The 12823-nt window shown below is 54.4% G+C and overlaps 1 protein-coding gene and 1 non-coding gene across 4 annotated transcripts in view; both read right to left on the bottom strand.

The window, feature by feature from the left end:
• Positions 1-1387: 1387 nt before the first annotated feature.
• The window catches only part of PIK3R6 (phosphoinositide-3-kinase regulatory subunit 6), a 51101-nt gene continuing 39665 nt past the window's right edge, over positions 1388-12823 (bottom strand). For all 3 annotated transcript variants that reach the window (XM_045524829.2, XM_074342220.1, XM_074342221.1), the window contains 7 exons: positions 12493-12603; positions 9966-10056; positions 9592-9662; positions 9051-9141; positions 6723-6838; positions 2662-2774; positions 1388-2099 (listed from right to left, as the gene is read on the bottom strand). In XM_045524829.2, coding sequence (XP_045380785.2) covers positions 1952-2099; positions 2662-2774; positions 6723-6838; positions 9051-9141; positions 9592-9662; positions 9966-10056; positions 12493-12603 — 741 coding nt within the window. In that variant the 3' untranslated portion in view covers positions 1388-1951. The remainder of the gene's footprint in view (positions 2100-2661; positions 2775-6722; positions 6839-9050; positions 9142-9591; positions 9663-9965; positions 10057-12492; positions 12604-12823) is intronic.
• TRNAP-AGG (transfer RNA proline (anticodon AGG)) lies at positions 3662-3734 on the bottom strand. The gene has a single exon. It is a non-coding gene; the product is annotated as a tRNA-Pro (tRNA).

Here is a 12823-nt window from a genome sequence, read left to right as displayed (position 1 = left end):
GGCCTAGAACTGTTTGATGGATGTGAGACAGGATGGAAGGGGGCAGGACACAGCCATTCAAGGAATGAAGGCAATTTAACACCAAAATGGTTGAAGATTCAGCTCCCAGTTGGCCTTGAGGATTAAGTTAGCAGGAAGTTTGACTTCTAGTAGACCTTGAGCTTCATTACATGCTCATTGTAACAGCATGATAACGTGCCTGCAGGTGCCATGACAGTCCCAAGGGTAATGGCAAAAGGCCAAAGAATGGGTGGCGGCCCAATTCCCGGGAATCCTAGCCCCTTCCCCAGGGCAGTGGGAATGGTCCCACCGTAGGTGTGTGAAGCTGCTGAGCCCATAAAAACTGGCAACACCACACCTAGCGGCCCTTTCACAGTCCCTTCTCTTTGGAGATGGCCCACACTCTGTCTGTGGAGTGCGTATCTATTTTTAATTTAACCTGCCAACACCCAGTTCCCACACCTCTTTCCTTGCCTTTCTCTTGCCTTACACTCTATGCAGTATCTCTCTAATAAATCTACCTTTACTCAACTGTGGCTCGCACTTGAAATCTTTCCTGCATGAAGCCAAGGACCCACATTTGGCAGGGCACATGCCAGGGGCTCAACCGAGACCTGGGACACGGCCCTCCTCATGACCCACATCCGTCTTCCTGCATCAGATGCAAGTAGGCGACACAATTTTATTCAGGGGAGATGATCCCCAGAGAGGGCCTGACAGCTGCGGGTGGTCCTGGGTGGCACCGTCCACATCTGGGCTTCAGCCCCTGTGGTCCCTGCTACCGCTCAGCTGCATCTCTTCCCTCTTACTGTGAGACCCCTTGGGCTTGTTTGTTTTCAAGGACCTGGGGAAACCTGACCTGCTTCCCATGTCCATGGGAGCTCAGGACTCTCTTCAAGGCTGGCTCTTGGGCTCATCAGCCTAACCCCCCTCACCCTGCCTGGCAGCCCCATCACCCCCCCCCCCCACCCAGGCATTGAGAATGTGCTCTGAAACCAGCCCCCACTCCTGGGGCAATGAGGGCACAAGCGAAGTGCCTCCCTCTCTACTCTTGGGTCCCAAACTTGGAAGAGACTCTTCCATCCCACGGCCACCATCCCCTGGGACTGCCCAGGTGATAGGGACGGCCTTACATCTGGATCTAAGTTTCTGAACTCAAAAGCCAAGAATTTTGGTGTCTTTAATCTTTGAAACTAGCCGGCATGCCTACCTCCATTTTGAGACAGCGCAGGTCAGGAGCCCCTCAGTTAATGTGAAGGAGGACAGGGCTGTGCAGGTGGACAGAACACACCAGTGAACACTTCACAAAGCACTTACCTGGCCGAAGTCATTAGGTTTGACTAAGTACTGCCCCCGATCTCTATTAAAACACAAGCATTGCGGGGTATCCGGTGAGAGCAGAAACACTTTAGTGTTTATTTATTTATTTATATATTTATTGAATCTGACATCTTCCTCTTCATTTGGAGAGATGCCTGCCTGGGAGTGGGCGAGGTGAGCAGTGGCCTGAGACAGGGATGGGAACAGACTGGGAGGTGGGAGGCGTAGCAGCCTCTGCCTGCTTCCTGTTTTCCCCAGGCCGCGGGGCCCGGGGCCAGGACAGCAGCGCTCACCTCGGTTTTAAGGGCCAAGCGGGGAACTTGGGTGGGAGAAGACAGTGAAGAGGCGGGAACTGGAAATCCACGGAGCACACACGGGTCCCAGGGCGTTGCGTGTGCAGTTTGGCTGGGGCCTCCTGGGGCCTTCGTGCGGGCCCTGCTCCATCACACCCCCACAGCCAGCTCCCTGTGTTCTGGGCACTTGCTGGCTCCTAGAAGTGGCTGGAAGCCTCCCACGGGAGCTGGGCCTTGCTCTGGATGTTGGTGTGGGTGTTTGGGGGCGAGTTGGGTAGTGTATCCTTCCTCATGGATCCACTGCTCTTGGACTCAGCGATTCTGTGGCCCCTTTGGGCTCACTGGATGATGCCAGAGAATGTGTTGATGGGCATTAGAAGGGGCTTGGCCTTGGCTTTGGTCCTTTCCATCTCCTGCCGATGTGAAATAAGCACCTTGGATTTCTGGGCCCCGGAACATGGCTCTAAGCAGGGAGCAACCTCGAATCTGTGGAAGGAGAGAGGCCAGCTCAGGAGACCCATCTCGGGGGTCAAATCTGTCTGGGCATTTTAAAGGTCGCCCCTTAATTGCAGGGTATAGATGAGGGGGACCCACAGAGGGATGAGAAAGAGTCAAGACAAGAAAGAGCACCCTGAGCGGGGGGGAACACAGGGAGAGGAGGACGTGCCCGGATGGGTCACTCTGTGCGCCTGCCTGACCCTATACACCTCCCTAGGGGAGCCCAGTAACTGGGACATGGCTGTCACAGAAGGTCAGCCTGTGTTGGCACAGAGGGCGGGCAGTGCCAGCACAGGGGGTTGGATCAGGAGGGCTACAGGCCAAGTGTCCGTAGAGGGATCTTGGGAAACTTTAATCTCAGCTGCTGCCCAGGGTCAGCCATTCATTTGCTCTTCCTCCTGGATGTAAGTCAACACCTAAGTCCACGCCCATCAGGGACACTTGCCTGGCCACGGGATCTGCCCCGACAAGGCTTCCAGGCTAGAGGCAGGAGGTGGGAGGGGTTGGCTGCCGTGGAGCTTTGCCCGGTGGGCATGGAGCCCAGCCTTACCTGACCACATCCCTGAAAGTGCGCCGACCGTCCTTGTCCAGCGACAGTGTCAGCAGCCTCTGGTCCTGGCTCTGGATCTGGATGCTGGCCGTCCGGAAGCTGTTTGTCACTGTCTGCAACAGAGACAGTTTGTGTGAGCATCACCTTGGTGACAGATGGCCTGGCCAACATCTCCTGCCTGGGAATCTGGTGTGTTTCAGTCCAGCACACAGTGTCCCCGACTCTCCGGGAAGTGACTCTGAGCAGTGACAAACCTGCAGAAAGTGCTTCTAGGCTGCCCCTGCCCTTGGCTCTCCCATCATTCCTGCAGTTCCTTTTCCAATTTGTTCATTTCTAACACAACCTGGAATGCTGTAGCTGGTGCCCGCCAGGTTCAAGTGACCCGAGCACCTCCTGTATGACAGGCGTGTTAACGTGTGTGGAATTTGGGGATCTTTCAGAAGTTTTCTAAGTTCTGACCCCAGTTCTCAGTGTTGGATTGCATCCAAAATTATTTCCCTGGGGCAGAGACAGAGGGTCTGGAAAGTGGCCACCTACCCCCATGACTCAAACCAGGCCTCTATCTGTTTGTACCACGGAAGCATCTCGGGGCAAAAGGAATCTATCCCCTGCACCAGGAGCCCGGGGGGCAAAGCGTTCCTGCCTTCCACATGCAGAGCCCTGCACGGAAAGCAGCCCCGAGGCAGCCCTCCAACCCCCAACTTGAAGGGGCTGCTCCTGGGAGACCCCTCCCCCGGACAGAGAATTTGGAGCCGCCTGGGTTCCAGGTGGGGCTTTGAGGGCCTTTCTGGCCACTGGCCCATTACCTGGACAGCAGCTTTGGGTGATTCACCAGCACAGAGCTCGCAAGTTCCTAGAGCCTTAGACCCCATTTCATTCAAGCATTCTCGACCCTGGACTCACCCTTCCGAAACATAAGATTAGAGACTCTGCTTTTGTCTTTTTTTTCTTTTTTGGGGGGGGTAGGTAATTAGGTTTTATTTATTTATGTATATTTTAGTGGAGGTACTGGGGATTGAACCCAGGACCTTGCACCTCCTAAGCACACACTCTACCACTGAGCTATAGCCTCCCCTCCAAAATTAGAGATTCCGATTTAAGTGGTCTGGAGGCCAGCACAGGCCCCGTGCAGTTTTCACACGCTCCCTACTGCAAGCAGTGCTCGTCCACCTTCCCATTCCATTAGCAGAGGCACAAGCAGAGGCTGAACCCAGGGGTCAGGCATGTCTGGACATTTCTGCTCAACTTTTGTAGGGGGTTGGGTAGGCCAGCCCGAAGTCTCTGGGTAGAAGGTACAAGAATCTTCCCAGTGTTGGGGGGCGGATGTCAAAGCACAGACTTTGCACCCAGACCACCCACATTCTCATCCTGGCTCTGCCACTTACTCGCTGTGTGACCTTGGACGTAATTCCTAATCTCTCTGTGCTTTTGTTTCTCACCTATTTAGAAAAAGATACAGCAATAATAGCAACGACCTTGCAGGTAGCGAGATGGTCCTGGGGTAAAAGGGAACTCACTGCGGTGATAAGCTTCGATTTTTAAAAAACCCACAACCAGGTTGTTTAAAGAGGTCATTAAAAATAGAAACCGTTGTAGGGAACTGATTTTGAAAGAGGAAACACAGAAGGGTAAATAGGTCCACCCTGGAGCTTAAAGCTCGAATACGGAGCTCTCCCACAGTACACAGGCTGCCTCAGAAGAGTGGGCTCCTGCAGGGGTGGCGGCTGGACTAGAGGACCAGGAAACCCCTGGCGAGCCCCTGCTGGGGACCGTTCGCCACCCCGAGTGCGGGCGGAACGGGGAGGGCTGAGACAGGGCCTGCGCCCAGGGGCCGTGCAGTCCACTGACCTGCGGGAGCCAAGTCATCGACAGTGTGGCAAGTGCTCCCCTGGCTGTGTCCCCAGGGCTCTGCGGGAGCCCAGAGGTGGGGCCTCTGGCTCTCTGGGGAGTGGGGAGCAGGGTGGAGGATGTGGAGGGAAGGGCCTCCTGGGGAAGATGACATCATCTTGAAAGAGGAACAGGGGTTATGAAAGGAAGATGGGGAAGAGAAAGGAAGGAACGAGGCTTCAGGCCAAGCAAAGCGCATGAGCAAAGGCACCGAGGAAGGACTACCAGGACCCTATGGGGCCTTCCCGGGACAGACCCCCTCCCCCAGATAGCCCCTCTCTGCAGTACCCAGACATCAGTATCTGACGCACATTTCCTGAGCCGTTTTACAGATGCTAAAATCACCAGCCGATGGAAGAAATTAACTACCTGATGATCGTGAGCAGGCAGCCCCCCACACCTGCTGGCGCCTAAGGGTGGGTAATGTTAACCCCTGAACGTTTAACCTCACCATCAACCAGAGGATTGTGCACGAGTGATCACCAACCTGGCGACTCCCCTCCCTCACATGCCCTTCAAAGATGCTCTCCTGAAGCCCTTCAGGGAGTTCGGGTGTTTTGAGCACTAGCCACCCTGGACTCCTTGCTGGGCGCCCTACAGGAAACATGGCACTTTCCTTCACCAGAGCCCAGTGTCAGTAGATCGGCTCTGCTGTGCGCGGGTGAGAGGACCCAAAACTGGTTTGGGGGCACAAATCCCACGGTGCAAAGGGCGTGCAGGGCTGGCCGGGGTCGCAGTCGGAGAGGAGGAGGAGGAGCCAGGCTACATAACACGCACACGGTAAAGTGCTTCTGCCCTTCTGCCCTGCAGAGCGGGAGACGGGCGAGCGGCGTCAAGCACAGAGTGGCGTGCTGAGCTCTGTTTCAGAAAGCTCGCTCGGGCAGAGATGTGGAGGGCGGATTTGGGGAGCACTGGAGTGACATCAGGGAGACCAGCTGGGAGGCGACCGCATTGTCCAGGAAAAGGGGATGGATGAAGGTAGGGCCCAAGGGTGGCCAATTTGTCCTGGTTTGCCTGGGACTCTCCTGGTTTTGGCACTGAGGGTCCCAAGTCCCAGGAAACCCCTCAGTCCCAGGCAAATTGGGAAGGCTGGTCAACCTAGCTGGACCCCCCCCCCCCCCCAGAGGGAGGATGGAGAGGAAGGGAGAGGTGTGAGAAGTGTCTGAGAGGGAAAAGCAGCAGACACAGGGAAGTGAGGCCGAGGAGGCATCCGAGGTGACTCCCAGGTTTCTGGGAAAGGTGACTGGTTAATGACGGACCATTGAATGAGAGATGGGACACGGGGGAGGAGGGGATGAAATAAAAACAGCCACTAACACATACATAGCTGTGACTTGGCTGAACATCTTCTGTACCTGTCACCACCATTTAATCCTCACAACCGGATGAGGCAGGTACCCTTATCACCCCCGCTTTCCAGATCATGAGAGTGAGGCACAGAGAGGGGCTGAGTGATGCAGGGATGGGGAGGAGGTGGGGGGTTATGAGTTTGCAGTGGCCCTGATCGGCATGGATGTAGGATATCGCAGAAGCACTCAGCCACCTGAGCATCTGATTGAGTCAGCGGCTTGATCTAAAGTGAGCGTCTCTGCCTGGTAAGTGATGGGAGGAGTTGTGGCTGCCCGAGAACACAGTTCAGGTGTAATCCTGGGTCCAAAGCCCAGCTGAGTAGGGCAGTGAAGTCCAGAGAGGCCACGAGAGAGGGAGAAAGTGGGCGGGTCGTGTGTCCATAACCATAAGGGACTCTATATCTCTGAGGACCAGTAAGGGCTAAGGCAGAGGGCAAAGGGCAGTGACAAGGCCATGAGGTTGGAAGAGCTGGTTTGATTTGGTCAAAGGCTGGCCCACTGCTGTGCTGGAGTCTGGCTGTTGTGCGCAGCGGGTGCTGAATGCGGGCGCGTCTTGCAGTCCTTGGGTATGTCTTAGGTCCTCAGAGGGCCACCAGGTGGAGGGCAGGGCCTTCACTCTCACACGGCCTTACCTGTGCCAGTCGGTGCTCAGTATTTTAAACAGACTGATCAGAAAGCAGGGGCTTCCCAACAGGAAAACCCACTTCAATAGCAAAGGCTCAGAAAGGCTCAGAGTTCATTACCCCTTCTCTCAACACCGTCTCTCCGGGACCCCCTCCCTCCCCAGTTTGAATATCCCCAGTTCCCCTCCTGCCCAGCACTTACAGAGAAGGACCTTCCTGCCAAGTTGGAGGTCTTGACAACCTCCGTCACACTAACATTCAGGCACCTGTGGTCCGTAACGGGAGCAGCAGCTGGGGGGCAGTAGGTGGGCCCTGAAACTGGAAGAATGAGATGCTGTGAGGGGGCCTCCAGGGGAGGAGGGGAGCTGGAGATTCTATGTCTTAAGAAGACCTCCATGATCCCATCTTGACCGCCACCCCCTTCCCACACCCTGCTCGGCCCCCACGTCCTGACCCCCACCTTAGTCCTGGCCAAGTTTCAGTTCCCTCCTGGTCATCCACCTCCCTCCTCCAGGGACTCCACAGCTCTCCTCTATCCTGAGGCATCGTGGCCATCACCAACCCAAATCATTTTCTTCACCTCCTCTGCACCTCTTTTTAATGGGAACAAGTTCTGCAACTACTGGGCATGCTCAGACAGCAGGATGGCAGAAGAGCCCAGGATGTGGTATAAGGCAGAGGCTCCAGTGGGTGTTACAGGGCACTTGTCCCAACAGGTTGAGAGCACTTCCTTGACTTTCCTAATATCGCATTATGTGTCAGGAGTCAATATTGTGTGGCTGCTGCAGGGCCTTCCCCCTCCCTGCTGACTAAGGAGGGCTCTGAGATAGCCAAGAACAATTCTGGTAAGATTTGGTGATGGAAAATTTGGAGGAGTTAGAGTAGGGATTGGTGGGGTGGGAGTTTTGTAAAGGGCATAGAAGAAATAAAATTTAAACAGTAAGAGTTAACATTGTAGTTTACTATATCCCATAAATTAGTATCTTATCTCCATTTTAGAAATGAAAAAAACAGGTGGAGAAGTCACAAGTAACTTGCCCGAGGTCACCCAGATAGTAGTGTGGCACAGCTGGGCTTGGAAGCCTGCCTATCTGGTTTTAGGATCTGTGCCCTGTGACCACCTCTCTTTTAAGAGCTATTGCCAAAGTCACACATTTCCTTCATGGTGTCAGAGACCTACAAGTAAGGAAAATTGCACTGTGACAGTGTTTCAATGTCCTCCACAAATTCAACTTGCCTGGAAACCATTTTATCAGAAGGTAATCAAATCAATAATTATTTCTTGAGTTTCTCCTTTTTGCTGGAAGCCAAGAAAATTGAGGAGCAAAGATGCTCACGGAAGAACACAAATGCTTTACGCACAGAGAGGTGTCCTAATTGGATTTTCGTAAAGCCATAGATTTCTAGGGTCAGAGTAATTACTCATAGTTGCCTGGGAGAGGGGGGATCAGAGACGGCTCCCTCCTAGGCACTCCGGCTCGGTCATGTTGTTTCTTCTGCAATATTCTAGATTCCTTCATTCTTTTAAACAAAATCTGGGCGTCAAGGAGCACTTCATTTAGTCAGCAAATGTTTTATTGAGTATCTACTATGTGCCAAGACACCAGCTAGACATGGAGGGTGGAAACTTCCTTGTTTGCTCTGAAGTGACTTTTTACAAGCACCTGTGGGTGACATCCCTGAAGTCTGGTCTGCTGAGACTGGGCAGCTGAAGGGGCGGCGGTGCGGTGCGGTGCGGTGACGAGGGACACCAGCTCTCGCACGGGACTTCCTGGGTTTGAATCCCGGCTCTGACTCTTCCTCGGGGATGTGACTTTGGGTAAGTTACTTTCTTTGCTTCCATTTCCTCTCCGGTACAAAGTGGCTAATGCTAACACTGTCTGCCTCACTGATAAGCTGATACACTTAGAAGAGTTAATATGTTGGACATAGAACAGTGCCTGGCTTCTGATAAACGTGGGCAATGGTTAGTAATTCTCATTGCCGACCTCTCTGTTATTCCAGAAGATTGGGGAGCTAACAAGAGAGCTCATATTTATAATTTACTAGATGCACATAAATCAGTATCTTATCTCTGAGACAATGATCTTAATTGAATATACGTGTAATTAGGTAACTGGCCAGAATCAGATACTTTGGACTAGTGGTGCCCTTTGTGAACTGGAGAGTACCTGCCCCATGGAATGACATTCAAAATTATGAATTTCCAAAAACCACCCCCCAAAAGACCCAACTACCCCCAACTAGCTCTGCAGGCTGGATGCAGATGCTCGAGGCCAAGTCCAACCCCTCGTCTGCGTGGCCCCTGCACTTTCCAGCTTGGGCTCATCCAGCTGCAGACGCACCACCCACTCCCAGCAGGAGTGGGAGCTCAGCCAGGGTCTCTGATCCCAGGGATGGTGATGGTGGCGGGGAGGTACTCCCAGCCCCCCTCACCCATTTCCTGTCGCTCCGCCCTCACTCCTCTCCCGGCCCCAACTTCCTCCTTCTTGTCCTTCCTTCCCTCTGCTCTGCTCTCCCAGCTCCTCACCATCATTGTCACTGGCTGCAAGTGTCTTCAGGACCAGCCCAGTGGCCCGGAGGGAGACGGTGACCTCTCGGACTCGGTGGCTGAGCAGGGCCTGAGGAGGGGGGGATGTGGGGACAGATGGGGGTCCTCAGGACAAGGTGCACATCTCCATGTCAACTCTCTTGCTCACCGCCCCACCCCCGGCCCTGAGTCGCCATGGTGCCACTAGCGTCCAATGAGCCAGAGGATGGGGCTCAGAGCACTCCGCCCTGGGAGCAGGTCAGCTTCCAGACCAAGGCCTGTGCTCTGATGCATCTGGTCAGCTGGTGAGGAGGGTATTTTTGAGCCAGGGGATAGCGCCCTGTTCCTTCAATCAGATTACCTCCTTGTCACTGTGTAAGGCCAATTGTAACCCGCCCATCCCTGCAAAACTCTCCCAAGGCTGGGGAAAGGGCAGAAGGTTCCCCTGGCTCTGTATGTCCTGCCCCCACAACATCCCTGACATCTGCCTCCCTGCAGCTGTAAGTCCAGACCAGCTCCTGGCCATGCCACGCCCACTGACCTTCTGGTAGCAGATGGAGAGCTCAGCCCCTGGACCCTCGGCCACGCCTCTCCTCCGGGGTGAAAAACCATCTGAGGGAAGTGAGAAGAGGCTGAAGGTGGGAGGCCCCCATCCCGTCCCCCTGGCTCCTCACCTCACCGAGGCTGCGGGAGAGTCACAGCATCTGTCCCTGGAGGGGAAGGCAGCACGTGGGGGTGGGGGTAGGGCCAGGCTACCCTTCAGTCTGGGTGAGCTTGGAGGGAGCCCAGGCACCCCAATATTCAGTAGAGGTGGGACAGGGGATCGTTAGGTGAGAGGTAGGAGAACTTTTTGCAAGAGGGACTTGGGGAAGCTGAGTCAGGGTGAGCTTTGGAAAACGGGGGACAGGTGCTCACCTCTGGGGATCTTGGAGTCTTGGATCTTCACTTTGAGCTCTGTGAGGAAGATGTCCTCTGCAGGGTCTTGGCTCAGGTCACTGAAGAAGATCTGGAGGGAGGCGGGGAGGGAGGAGGTTGGAGGAGGCTGACTCTGCCAGCCGCAGTTCCCCTGGGAACCCCAGGATGTGCACAGCTGGGAGCGTCTGGAGAAGCAGGGTCCCCCACCTGCCATGCCCAGGCTGGATTTTGAGCTGCGTCCAACGATTACGTGGATCTGACTCCGTCCACATCTACAGCAATGTAATATATTTCTAAAGAGTGGAAGAAACTTACTGAAACCCAAACTGCCTGTAGCCACTACTGTCTAATGGGGAGGGTAAAAGAATCTCTTGTAGACACTGGTAGTGGAGGGCAAAAGGGTGAGGGCCAGAGAGGAGAACCTGACGGTCCTTGACAAGCACAAGGAGGGAAGGGCTGGTGAGAGTCGGAGGGAATCTGGGAGCAGCAGTGGCTCCTGAGGGAAGAGGGGCAGAGAAGGAGGGGCGAGGTGCGGGCGGGGCCAGAGGGAGGATGTGGGAACCACAGAGGGGTGGCCATGGGATTTCTGAGCACCAGGATGGAGAGAGGCCTTGGTGTTCTGTTGATGGTAAACAATTTCCCAGATGCCAACATCAGTAGGCAAGGCCCCTCTGTGCCCATGATGGGTCAAGACACAGTCTTGTCCAAACTCAGGGGAAAATGGGACACTGTGCAGGCCACACCCCCTACCCTCCCATCCCTGCAAATACGAGCGACCCCTGTTTCTTGCAATCAAAGAATTACCCCTGGGGTGCCCCATCAGAACTACTGCTGCTTCCTGACAGCATCCAATCCAGAGCAAAGTCCTGCTTTCTGGAACCATCCCCCAAATCACCTACCAGGGACCCAAATCCTACAGTAAGTTCCTTCTACCAGCCTCTTCCCAAGAAGCCTCAAGACCTCACGGTGTGCATGGCCCTCCCGAGAGCAAGTCCATGAACCCTGCTCCGCGCAGCTACGCTGTCTCCTGGGGGCCTTGGGTTGAAGGGCAGTGACAGGTGCCTGACCCTCCATGTTAAGTTATTTGTGTTGCTGAGATGTTCATGCTCTTTACCAGCCTGAGAGGGCTTTATTCTCTCCTCAGTGGCTTGTTTTGTGTTGTTTGGGTTTGCATTTTGGAAATTAAAGAAAGTGCCAAAATCCCTCATTTAGGTGAAAACCAGGAAAGCGACAAAGAAGACCAGGAAGCAGAGGGAAGAATAAGAATTCAGGAAGGCAGGAAGCCGGAGGCAGTGTCGGCCAAGAGACCAGTCCCCAGGCAATCACAGAAATCTCAGGGGGTCTCCCCTACATCATGGAGTGGGAGCCAAGCACATATTCATTAGATTTTTTACTAGATTTGGACCCCAAGTGAATTCCAGGATAACACAGCCGCGTCCACGTCTGTGCCGCAGAGGTGCTGTGGGGATGCACGTGGGTCGGGTCTCTGAGTGAACGGGAGGCGGGAGGAAGCCTCAAGAGTCCTTTTCGTTGAGACAGACTGTGCCGGCCCCTCTGACGGGCACCGGACACACACGATCTCATTCAACCCCCATAGCCACCCTAGTATCACTAGCTTCGCTTTGGGGGCCTGGAAGCGGAGGCTCGGAGACGTTGAGTAACTTGCCTGTCTTGCTTGGAGAGGATACACAAGCAGCAAAGCTGGGGCTTTGACCCAGGCCCCCACACCGCCCTGGGGTCCTCCGTGTGCCCTCGTCTTCCCCCAGCTTTCCATAGAGCTTTCGGTTCACTTGAATTCTCACAAAAACCTTGTGGTGAAGGTGACTGTCTCCATTTTAAAGATGGGGAAAATGAATGTCAGACAGGTAAGGGGGCCGGTGACCACACGGCTAGCACGCGGAGGGACCAGGACGCAAAGCCGTGAGCTTCTTACCACCTTACGCTGCCTCTAACCCTACACCCACCGCACCCAGTCAGCCCCACGTTGACCCATTCTTCGATTCACACACACACACACACACACACACACACACTTTGTCAACAGCACGAGATTCAAAGATGAACACAGTACAGTCACTTATCTCAAGGGACTCAGAGTCTTGTTGGGAGGGACACGCATCTGCAGGTAGATGACAAAGTGGCAGCGAGGTGCCAGAGCAATGCCCAGGGCATCACCAGGACACAGAGGAGAAGCACCCAATCTGGTTGTGGGGTGAGGGGAACAGAGGTGAGGGCAGTTTTGCTGTAGGATGTGAGGGTTGGCAAGGGGGAGGGGGAGGATGTGTGGGGGGAGAGAATCTTTCCACACGAAGATCTGCTTCTGCGTGAACTTAAGGTTTTAGAAGTCAGTAACGATCAGACTCACCCAGAGAGTAAGAAGATAAAGTTAACAACCAAGAGCATCTGGGTCAGTTAATGACCTGCACCCTGGTCTCCTGTTTACGCAGAACCTGGGTATTTAGGGTGTGGGGTCCTGGGGTCCAGAAGGCTGCCATGGTATCCTTGGAGCCCTGGGTACGAAGCTTACCTTGACTGTGTAGATCTGGAAATAGATGGGTTGGGTGCCCATGCGAATGTAGTAGGTGATGACATCCAGGATGAAGGGGTCTATAGTCCGGGATGTGTTCAGGGAGAGAGGCTGTGAGGGAGAGAGACTGTCTTCAGCCGCCTCCCTCCATGCCACTGTGGGAGCAGCCACTTCCTTAACAGAGAAGCCCCAATGCCCCCACATGCCCTGTGTGAGGCACTAATCCAGCTGGTCCTTCAGCACCGTCCACGCCTTTCCTACCACCCGATTTCTACTCCTGATCAAAAGACTTCCATCCAGGTGTGGAGAAAGGGGTACCCTCATACACTGT

This window comes from Camelus bactrianus, chromosome 16 (genome assembly GCF_048773025.1).
Source record: "Camelus bactrianus isolate YW-2024 breed Bactrian camel chromosome 16, ASM4877302v1, whole genome shotgun sequence".
Taxonomy (NCBI): domain Eukaryota; kingdom Metazoa; phylum Chordata; class Mammalia; order Artiodactyla; family Camelidae; genus Camelus; species Camelus bactrianus.
This window is presented reverse-complemented; position numbering and strand designations above follow the sequence as displayed.